General features: G+C 35.4%; 2 protein-coding genes across 2 annotated transcripts in view; both read right to left on the bottom strand.

Moving 5' to 3' along the window:
• VWC2L (von Willebrand factor C domain containing 2 like) overlaps positions 1 to 870 on the bottom strand; it is a 155,844-nt gene extending 154,974 nt beyond the window's left edge. The window contains exon 1 of the mRNA XM_036858863.1: positions 481 to 870. Within this exon, the coding sequence (XP_036714758.1) occupies positions 481 to 870 (390 nt within the window). The remainder of the gene's footprint in view (positions 1 to 480) is intronic.
• A 3,812-nt stretch (positions 871 to 4,682) lies between these two features.
• Positions 4,683 to 12,183, bottom strand: part of SPAG16 (sperm associated antigen 16) — a 905,158-nt gene continuing 897,657 nt past the window's right edge. The window contains exon 16 of the mRNA XM_036858792.1: positions 4,683 to 4,887. Coding sequence (XP_036714687.1) covers positions 4,712 to 4,887 — 176 coding nt within the window. The 3' untranslated portion in view covers positions 4,683 to 4,711. The remainder of the gene's footprint in view (positions 4,888 to 12,183) is intronic.

Below are 12,183 nucleotides of genomic sequence, written 5' to 3'. Positions count from 1 at the left end.
AAGACCACAGCTCAGAAGTGTGTCTCTGTAGCACTTGCATTTCCATACACTAAATAGATAATTCTAGACTATAATTAAATGGCTCCAACTACAGGCTAATAAGCCACACACACACCCACCCAAAAACTCACAAAATTTAAACATTAACTTAATGGACACATAGCCTTTAAACAAAGTTGTTTCCTTCAGAAAACATATTTTCTTATAACACCAAAGAAATGTTTAAGGGCAAAAATAAAAGATGGTAACATGCTCCAAATACTTCTGAAGGAAAAAGTTATTGTGAAACCCTACAGATACTGATCAACAAACCTATTACCTATTTGTTGACCACACTGGTACTTATGCTAACTGGAGTCATATTTTTGTTAATCAAAGAGAAATTTAAAACTGTGTTTTTCCAACTGTCATTTTAATGTAGTAATCTAAGTATGTGGTGTAAAAAGTTAGTATTCAATAAATAAAAAGGGTAACTCATACCTTAAATTCCTCCAAGATTTTGTAATTTTTCCCATGATATTCACAAGAGTTTTTCACTTCTTTGCACTCAGGACAGCATCCATTGTGTTCCACTTTAGTACACTTTGGGTGAATTTTAGGGCATTCTGGCTGGTCACAAACAGGTCCATCCAGAGCACAGACACATGGACAGTTGGAATGCCCTGGGAAAAATCGTTCTCCCAACTTGTATACAAAGCCACTGTCATCCACACACCCTTTCCCTCGATAGTCATCAAAAATCAGATTGTCATTACTGGAAGTCTGGTCACCTTCATCAGCAGGATAGTCTTCATGACTGATGGCAGCAGAGGTGACCAATCCGGGGATGACCAACAGAAGTATGCAAGCTTCATGAATATGAAGAGCCATCCCCCTCCTCAAAGGATTCTGGATGTTCTCCTAATATTAGATATACTCAGCTCCTTCCATGAGAATACAAGAGGGGTAGGCTGAAAAATAAATATTTAAAAAGAATAATTTGACATATATAAAGAGAATATAGATTCATTTAAACCCATGCTCTTAACATGTTTATTTGAGATCTATTTGGAAGCTACTAAGACCTCAAATCAACTAAGTTCATGCAACTATCTACACTTTATTATGAAGTTTGGAGGGTTGATCCTTGGCCATATATGCATTAAAATTGTTCTTTATGGACTTATTTCACCTAGGAATCTTCAGCTTAAATTTACCTTCTGAATTTCAAAGGTCTAGCTTTGTCTAAATTATAAGAAGTGGTTTTACCGAGACTCAAAGGGTGATCTTACTAATAGTTACAAATAACTTGAGAATATTTGAATTCACATTCTCTTTGAATTCACTGATTAAACTAATGAGTGACAGAATGTATATATGTTACAATCATCTGAAAGAAAACTCAAGAGATTAGTGAGAAGACATTCTACTTCTAAAAGAAAGGGAAGAAACCAACAGCTGAATGTAAATTATCATTGGATGCAGCTACTACAAAGGTCTTCTTACTTCTTTATGCCCATAATTGGAGAACAATGGTCTCAATATAGGTGACTTGTTTAAGTGAACATGAATCTGGATTTTGAAACATAGTTAAGAAGGAAAATAGCACAACTATTCCACAGTGAATAAAAGAAAGAAAACTTTAAATAATAAATAAGAAAATGCCAGGTATTGAAAAGGATTTGTTAAAAATTTATTTGTATTATTGTCCACACCTTTATTTTACTTAGGAAGTAAGCTCCTAGTGGGCAGGAAAGATGTATCTGTAAATTATTTTTACAGCAACTTGACTCTAATATTCATGTAATAAATACTACTTGAATTAATTACTTCAACATAAAGTAAATGACATTCACACACTCTTGAAAACATAACTCTTTTTTGACATGCCAAAGATACTTGCATTTAGGCAATTTGCACAAAAATGCCAGTGTAACTGTTTATTGAAGTTTCTTAAAAATAGGGTGTTGCCAATTCATAGAAAATATGCCTTATTAATTTGGTGTTATTGACTCTTGTACACTTCACTTAGTATTAGTGCTTGGTGGGGAGTGTTGGTAGGGGGCTCTTATTTAAATTATCAGAGTGACTAAGTCATACAAAGCCTTGGGAAAACTGTGACTTTAGGGCGTAATAGATAAGAAAAGTGTAAAATAGTTCATTTGCCTATTTAAATGATGCTGGCTTTATGCCAATATTGCTAAAATTGTATATAGGACATTTTCAGATCATTTATAAATGTTATTTGTTGGTTTGTTTTCAGATTATAATACCAATGATAAACCATCGATTTTTAGTCTAACATGCAGATAATTTTAAATAAGATAAAGATAGCATTAGAAAACTTCAAGCAACTATATACTTGCATTTTAAGTTAGATATGCAAATTCTAGTAATAGTAAAATGGAAGGGAGTATATTCATGCCCTCCTTTAAGAGAAAAACTGCTCTCTAATATTAGATTCCTTTTGGGTAGGTAATGATAAAGGAGATGGATTTCTTTTAAATATGTCAAAAACAGTGAGTCATGACAGAACAAAAAAATGCAAACCTATAATTCTACTTGAGAAGGTGGAAGCTCCCTTTGACAAAGCATTTTTTTCCCTTAAATTACTACAGAGCCCACAAACATAATATAAGCTTCTGAAAAAGCATAATTTCCAATTAAAGCATGCATTTTATACATTTCCCACAATTTAGAAAGTTTATCTTAGAAGAAAAAGGAGCTATTGTGCTTTCCTATAGTTTTCTAGTAGTATCTGTCAATACAATGCAAGATAAGCCATATAAATACACATATCATTCTGTTTCAAAAGGACATAGAAACTGATCTCTTTGTAAGCTACAGGTAGGCATTAATGTGTCAGGTTAGGGTGAATGTAACTTAAAGGTAAAAATAGGGATGTAATACCTACTTTATATAAACATTAGCATGCTTTTATTATATGAAATATATTTTACAATCTGCATGGAGGAAACAAGGTCTTCTTTTCAGTATAAGAAAGTTATTTTTTTCAAGAGCATTCTTCTTAATTAAGCTACTCTAGTGCAGTTTAATATTTATTTAAGAGAAGAAACATAGAGAAATCAAAATGTTTATCTGAAGATTTTTTTAATAAGTAAGCAAACATTGCTAAACTGAGGATCAACTTCCCCAGCTAAACTTTCCCCCCACCCCCATATTGCTACATATGATTTTAAAATGACTGCATCTATTCTTTGAGAAAACAAACATAACTCATGTCATGAGATACACTTACCTAATCACTCTGGAGGTTAAATGATGGTGGTGGGGGTCATTGACCGAATACAAACTAAAGATCAGGTATGTTTTAGAAAAGCAGTTTCTTTTTAATTATCCAAAGAATACATTTTCAGGTCAGGGCTTGAATTAAAGGCAATCCATTCTACCTCCCATTTCAAAACACAGTCAAGAAGCAGTCTCCCGCCCTTCCAGAGAGAAACACAGCAGACACACATAAGAAATATGCTTTGGATCTGTCTTCAGAATTCAAAGCAAGAAGAAATGCTGGTCCTGTAGCAATCCAGACCCCAGTAGGCAGAATCATGTGTGAACTTATTTTTAGCCTTTTCCCAGAGCCTTCTATGAAATTTCCCGGCTGAATTACGCCTCCTCCACACATGAGTTCACTTACACAGTGTTTGATATGGCAGTAGAGGTGATTTGGCTAGGCTCTGAGGATCAAAATCAGCAAACAGCATGCTGTAGCTTAAAGCCCACTCCGCTGGCAGTACCGTCAGCATCATCCAGGTTATGTTGCTTGAAATCCCCCTCTTAAAACACCAGAAATACTAACTGTGGACGTGAAGGAAAGGAGCAACTTTAGCTGGGTTTCTGCATCACTGAGCGCAGTTTGCAGACTGCTGATTGGAGCTCATTCTGCCGGCAGCTGGGATTCCTCAGCACCCGGACAGCGCCACAACTGGCTTCTGAGCCGAGCTCGGTCGAAATCCGAAGGCTGCTCCTTTGGACCAGCTAGAGCGTTCTCTAAGGCAGTCGCACTTTATACAGTGGATGCATGCATGAAAGGGGGAAAGGCATTTTACGGTGCAAGATACTTACTGCATTGAGATTATGATGTTTTTTTTTTCTTTCATTTTTATTGTAATTATACTTAATGCATTCTCCCATGGGCTTCAGAGATGAAAGTTCTGGAAGAGCCTAGCATTTAGACTTAAGCCATCTGCAGTCTCTGATTATTATTAACAGATAAAGTATAATCATTGTTAAAGAATCTGTGAAAATGTATGCTCCCCAATTCTACTTGACCCTTTGCTTACAGAAAGACTTTCCCTGTGCTACATGATTAAACTTCAGGTCTTCCTGCAGTTTAGATTTGATTTTTTTTTAAAAAGTAGCCTGGTTCTCCTGCAGTTTGTTTTGTAACATTCAGAATCAATCTCCTGTAATTCATCTAGTCTGTCATTAGGCGTCATTGTAAAGCTGTTTCTTCCAAACCGCTAGCAAGATGCTGTCTCGAAATTCTTATCAAAAGGAGAAAGAAAAAGACCAGACACAAATAAATGAGCAGAAAGTTTTTTTTTTATTGGTAACAGTAATGAGCACTAAAATATATGTCCAAAGCATGTTTTAAAGCAAATTGTAAATGTTACCTGCTGGCCATATTTAACCAGATATTAACTGGTTTGGGACTATACAAGGCATTTCAAGCCTTAAAGGGAATGCCCTCCGCAGTGGGATATGCTGACTGTCAAGACCACGTTCGAATGGTGCCGTCAGAGTCTCCAGAAAACAGAGTCTCTCCGTCATGAGAAAATACGACCGTGTGAGCCTCACTCTCGTGGCCCATCAATTTGTGGATCTGCCCCGATTTAAGATCCAGCAAATGGATAACCCCATTGCCACTTGCCTGAGCTAAAACTTGACCTGACAGAGAGAAAGAGGGAGGGGGGGAGGGAGGGAGAAACAGGGAGAGAGAATGAATATCAAAGTTTTATTTCAAGCAGTCACAGTTTATAAGCAACAGAATATACAGTTTTGTTTCAACTGTAATTCAGATTCATTTTACGTGAGATGTCAGTCATTAAATATGAACTAACGCCTGGCTGTATAGGAAATAATTCCAGTTAAAATTAAGATATGCCAATGATTAGATTATAAAATTTAAATGCTCTATCTACTTTACATGCAGAGGTCATCAAATACCCTGCTAGTCTCCTTATATTTGGGATTGATAATTTTGAGAAGATGAGATTGAAAGCAATTAAGCATGAAGCTTTCTTCTTCGAGTGAATTATTTCTGAAAAAAAGTGTTAAAAAATAGGATTCAAAATGTATCCAAGGCAAAGATATATACATATACATATATACATGTATACATATATACACATATATACATATATACACACAGCAGGTAATTTAGAACTTAAATTTGTTTATTATAATTAAATTTGTTTAGTATACTAAATCACTACTTAGAACTAATAATATACATTTATACTTTAAAATTGTGGTACTCATTAGTGCAACAAATTTTTTTTGGAGTTGAAGTGAAAATAAATACCTCCATTTCAAAGATGTCTTAGGTTTTTTACTCTAATTTAAAATTCAAAATTCTGTTAAACTAAAATTTTGTGTCATAAGAGAGCTAAATACAGCACAGAGTATTCTCATAATATTATACCATATATTTGTGAGTTAATAATTTCCTTAAAGTGAAAAACATATCAGCAATCCCATTCTAAACTAATACTTTTATGAAAGAAGTCCAGCAGCAAACTATCAGGGAATTTGGATGGTAAGTAAAACACAGAATATGTCTACATAAGTATTGGGTTAAATAAATGACTTTAGTACTGTCCCTGGGATTATCTAATCATACTTAGAAGGCATATAATATTATCATTCCAGTAATGCCATTTAAAATTCATTAAACTCTTTCAACACGTTAGATACTAGATTTAGTACCTAACATATATATTGATAATTCCATATGATCCTTACAATATCTAATGATAAAGAAAATAATATTAACTCCATTATATAGGTGAAGAAAGAGAGTCCTGGAAAGGCTAAGTAACTTGCTTAAGATGACACCCTAGATACGGAGGGAGCTAGTATTTAATCACAAGCACCTCTGAATCCAGAGCCTGGGGTTTTAGAGTCATTTTTTCCACATCCAGCATAGCATTGTTTATCAGTGATGCCTTCTTGACAGATGTTAAGTAGGTGATATATTGTTAAAATAGAATTTTTCCATTCCATAATAAAATTTCAATAATAATATTGCCATAAAAGTCACAGTCAAATATTAATCAAGAATTATAACCCAAATTGCCATGAATGTCTCTAAAACAGAGAAAAGTTATAAAAGTAAAGTTAATCATGATAAATATGGCCTATTTGCAAACCTTTATATCTACTGAGCTTCTTCATCTAGAACAAAGCCTGACACAGCAAAGATCCTTAGGATGGATTAGAGTGTCCAAAGCAGCAGATGTGAATATTTATTATAAAGCCCCTTCTACTAAGTCTTTGCCGACAGAGGCATTACATATGGAGTCCACTCCCAGCCACACACTGTAGGCAATTGTTGTTTGTGACTTTCCTAAGAATCAAATAACTTTTTTCTTGTATTCTTCATACAACAACTAGGAAGGTGGTAAATATCATTTTCTATTTTTGAAAACAAAACCAAACAGAATCAAAGCCTGTAAAGAAAAAGGAAAGAATTTAGCTTTTAAACCATTATCTTTTGTTGAAGTCAAATCTGTAAAAATTTTAATTGGAAATATTTATGAAAGTTCTCGGTAATTCCTGAAAGCTTGTTCAATAAAATAGAGAAAATGATAATATTGGAATTTAATGATAGGATTATATAATTCAGCAGCACCGTGCCTCAGGTATCTAAAAAATGTGTCTTTGTTAGAACAGATTTGAGTCAGCAAGTTTATGGTGAGGTTTTCAGGTTTACTTGAATTCATTTCAAAGGCTGTAAGATTGTGTGTGTGTGTGTGTGTGTGTGTGTGTGTATATACATAAATCATGTTCATCTCTAAAGTATATTGGATTATTACATGGCATATAATGTCTGACCCCCAAACTTAGTTTTAATGGGAACTGAGATGCTGAACTCTTTCTAGGTTAGAAGATTTCAAAATTACTTAACCAGATGTGTCAATTACTACATTAGTATCTTTTGGTGTGAGAGACAGAGAGGTGGCACTCCCAAAAGAAAAAATCACAGTATGACTATTGGTGACATCTCTACAGAGTATTTAGAGACATGTGCATAGTTATCTTTCTATATATCCTGATGATTGGCAATAAAAAGTAAACTACAATATGAATCATTGGTCATACCAATGTCACAGTCTTAATGACAAATTTCGGAAGAATAGAAGATGTACCTATATCAAACTTGGTCAATGGAATTAAAATATGGTAGACATGAAATTTTAAATAGTACTATGAGGATTTATGAAAACTTGTGCCAACAATGTTCATGTTAAAGTGAATAAGCCTTTCAAATAGAAATATAATTTATTTTGTATTTCACATTTTAAAAATTTCATAATTTTAATAAAATATGTACCATTATAACATTTTAATAAAATTTTGTCTTCCTAACATGCATTCCTGAATAGATATTTAAAATATCATTTAACATGGTATTTTAAGAATAATTATACTAATTATAAATGCACATATTCCACAAATATCACATGGATTTAAAGGTATATTATTAAAAAACATAGAATATATAGTTTGCCAACATTGATTTAAAATAAAATAGCCAATTGGTTCATAAAGGTATTTAAAAATATAAATATCTCAACATGTATTAAGCAAAAAGAAGCAAGTCTAGTTTCCTTTGCTGTGCAAAAGCTTTACGTTTAATCAATCAGGTTCATTGGTTTATTTTTGTTTTTATTTTCATTACCCTAAGTGGTGAATCCAAAAAGATATTGCTGCAATTTATGTCAAAGAGTGTTCTCCCTATGTTTTCCTCTAAGAGCTTTAATAGTATCCAGCTTAACATTAGGTCTTTATCCATCTTGAGTTTATTTTTTGGTATGGTGTTAGAGAAATATTTTAATTTCAATTCTTTTACATGTAGCTATCCAGTTTTCCCAGCACCCACTTATTGAAGAGACTCTTTTTCTCCATTGTATATTCTTGCCTCCTTTGTCATAGATTAGGTGGCCACAGGTGTGTGGTTTTATCTCTGGGCTTTCTATCCTGTTCCATTGAGTTATATTTCTGTTTGTGTGCCAGTACCATACTGTCTTGATTACTGTAGCTTTGTAGTATAGTCTGAAGTCCAGGGCATTTGATTCCTCCAGCTCCGTTTTCCTTTCTCAAGATTGCTTTAGCTATTTGGGGTCTTTTGGGTTTCCATACAAACTGTAAAATTTTTTGTTCTAATTCTGTGAAAAATGCCATTGGGTAATTTGATAGGGATTGCATTGAATCTGTAGTTTGCTTTGGCAGTATGGTCATTTTGAAAATATTGATTCTTCCAACCCCAAAAACATGGTATATCTCTCTATCTGTGTCATCTTTGATTTCTTTCATCAGTACTTTATAGTTTTCTGAGTACAGGTCCTTTACCTCTTAGGTAGGTTTAGTCCTAGGTATTGGGTTGGCCAAAAGTTCATTTGGTTAGTGAATACATTGTTCAATAAAATTCTTGGTGAAAATGAAAAATGTCTTTTACTAAAACCAAACGAACTTTTTTGGCCAAGCCAATACGTTCTTTTTGATGTGTGGGCAAATGGGATTGTTTCCTTAATTTCTCTTTCTGATCTTTCTTTTTTAGTGTATAGGAATGCAAGACATTTCTGTGTATTAATTTTGTATCCTGCAACTTCACACCAAATTCATTGATGAGCTCTAGTAGTTTTCTGGTAGCATCTTAGGATTTTCTATGTATAGTATCATGTTATCTGCAAACAGTGACAGTTTACTTCTCCAATTTGGATTTCTTTCATTTCTTTTTCTTCTTTGACTGCATTGCTAGGACTTCCAAAACTATGTTTAATAAAAGTGGCGAGAGTGGATATCCTTGCCTTGTTCCTGATCTTAGGGGAAATGCTTTCAATTTTTCACCGTTGAGAATGATGTTTGCTGTGGGTTTGTTGTATATGGCCTTTACTATATTGAGGTAGGTTCCCTCTATGCCTATGTTGTGGAGTGTTTTTTTTTTTTATATCATAAATGGTGTTAAATTTTGTCAAAAGCTTTTTTCTGCATCTTACTGAGATTATCAATATGGTTTTTATTCTTCAATTTGTTAATGTGGTGTTGCCACATTGATTGATTTGCGTATATTGAAGAATCCTTGCATCCCTGGGATAAATCCCACTGGATTATGGTGTATGATCCTTGAATGTGCTGTTGGATTCTGTTTGCTAGTATTTTGTTGAGGATTTTTGCATCTATGTTCATCAGTGATATTGGCCTGTAATTTTCTTTCTTTGTGACATCTTTGTCTGGTTTTGGTATCAGGGAGATGGTGGCCTCATAGAATGAGCTTGGGAGCGGTTCCTTCCTCTGCAATTTTTTTGACGAGTTTCAGGATAGGTGTTAACACTCAGCAGATTGGTGCCTGCTGCAGGGTTTCCTAGCAGTGGTGGCAGCTTGCCCACTCCTCAGGACAGCAGGGACAGTGATTGATTGGTGCCTGCTTTGCAGGTCCCTAGCTGCAGCCAATGGCCCATGCACTCCCCAGGACAGTGGGGGCAGCCACTGGAGCCCCTTGCGGGTCTCTTAGTGGTGGTGGCAGCCTGTGCCCACCCTGGAGCTCAGTATGGGCAGTGGTGCTTGCGCCTGCCCCCAGAGCCTGAAAGCACATGTGCGCAGGGAAAGAAGCTCCTATGGTGGTCCTACCCTCTCCTCGTGTGACCCCAACAATGGTGCCTTGCCCCTCTGGCAGGCCCAGGCTTCTTCCGAGTGACCTTCAGTTGCTACACTCCAGCTTCTTCAGGCTGTCTCCATGCAGCCAACCCTGGTGCTCTCCCTAGGTCTGACCACTGAAACCTGAATTTCAGCACCCAGCCCCTGCCCGCACCAGCAGACGAGTGGCCTCAGGTTGCAGAGTGCAGGGGGGTGGTACTGACCTTCTGTGCAGGTCACTCTCCATTTTGCCCTCTGCACATCGGTTGCTGTGCTCTCCTCTGAGGCTCCAAAGCTCCCCTCCATCTAGACAGATCTCCCTGCCAGTGAGGAGCCTTCCCAGGGTGAAGGAACCTTTCCTCCTTCACAGCTCCCTCCTTGAGGCACAGGTGCCCTCCCGATTTTTTTCTTTTTTTTTTTTTTTTTTTCCTTTTTTCTTTTGTCCTACCTGGGTACGTGGAGGGTTCCTTGCCCTTTAGGAAGTTTGAGGTCTTCTGCCAGCGTTCAGTAGGTGTTCTGTGCGAATCGTTCCACTTTTAGATGTATTTTTGCTATATTTGTGGAAGTGAGCTCCATGTTCTACTCCTCCATCATCTCCCACATATATCAATTAATTCTTAAAAGCACACATTCTAGTGTATATATTGTACCTACTAAAAAACTACAAACTCATATTACATCCCTTCCCACATCTCCAGCAAAATTATCTGTCTAGTTCTTCCATTTCAATTTTGAATACTATATTCTGTTTTTCAGAGTCCAAACTGCAGTGGCAATCATTTCACACCTTTTCTCCCTCTCCATCCTTAACCCAACTTTTATCCATTTTTTCTTTGCTACTTTTCTATAATTTTCCCATTTCCAACTGTTATGTTTACGATATTGAAGTGCTTATTTTTAAGATGTCAGGACCATTGAAAAGATAACCCCAAGTGATTTTTGGTTACAATTTCTTTACTTTTAAATCTACCTACATTAATTCTTAAAGCTTTCTTCAATTATGCCACTCCCATCCTAAAATACCATAAATTTGAATAGAACAACAACAAAAACAGCAGGAACAGTGACAACAAAGAGACCCCTTACAACTCTTGACATTCTCAGGTTTTGTTTTTTTTAGATCTAATTACGTCACTTTAAAAATACACAACTGAGATGAAGTGACTCCCCCAAGGTAAGAAATTGGCATATTCATGGCAATTGTAGAACTTGGTTAAAATCAGATCTTTGACTTCCAAATCAGTGCTCTTTTTACTATTTCCTTCTGACACTGAAAATGTCCTAGTATCTTAGCATGGCTTTTAAACCCCCTTCACTAATACAAATCTGCATTTACTCACCCAAGTACACTCTTACATGAACACTGTGTTTTCAATCAAAAATTGCCATCATTTCTTGAGTGTATTTTTTCACTTCCCCACCTTTGAATCATTGCTCCTATTATTCCTCTGGTAGAATATTTTTCTTAGCTAGCTTCATGGTCCCTTACCTTATCTTCCTGAGAAAAGTCAACCCATTGATTAAATCCCAGTTCAAAATGATTTTCTTCACCAAGGTGGGTACAAGGCAACTCTAGTGGGGAAGATCTTCCTCTTCTGAGCATTCATTGCATTTTATTCATACATTCATATGGTAATAAGATGCCATAAATTATAGTTAACTATTTATTTATCTTGCCTTCTTAACTTTGTAATTACTCAGGAACAGAGTCATGTCATATATTTTTGCTTTCACCCCAGTTTAGCACCTAGGCTGCTGTAGTCAGTACTCAGTTATAACAGTAACAGTTTTCACAACTCCCTTTTTTAGTCCTTTTTATTTGCCAAACACCTTTCTAAACACTTTACACACATTATCTCATTTTATCCTTACAGCAACCCTATGGGGTGAATATATATGTGCACTATCCATGATAGCAGCCACTACTCACATATGGCTACTGACTGAGCATTTGAAATGCAGCTAGTGCAAACTGAAATGTGCTATCATTGTAAAATGCTCACCAGATTTTAAAGACTTAGTATGAAAAAAGAATGTAAAATATTTCATTAATAATTTTATATCAATTAATTACATATCACAGTAATACTAATTTGGATGCATTGTATTAAATTTTAAAAAATTTAAAAATTAATTTCACTTGATTTTTGAAAACATGGCTACTAAGAATTTTAAATTGTATATGTGGTTCACATTATGTTTCTACTGGACAGTGCTGGCACACACTCTGCTTCATGCAGGAGGAAAATGAGACAGATAAAAGCAACTTCCCCAAAGCCACTCAGCTTATAAGTGGTGGAATCTGGAAATGAGGACTATCTGACT

Source organism: Balaenoptera musculus, chromosome 7 (assembly GCF_009873245.2).
Source record: "Balaenoptera musculus isolate JJ_BM4_2016_0621 chromosome 7, mBalMus1.pri.v3, whole genome shotgun sequence".
NCBI classification, from domain to species: Eukaryota; Metazoa; Chordata; class Mammalia; order Artiodactyla; family Balaenopteridae; genus Balaenoptera; species Balaenoptera musculus.
Note: the sequence above shows the minus strand (reverse complement) of the source record. Positions and strands in the feature narration are given on the sequence as shown.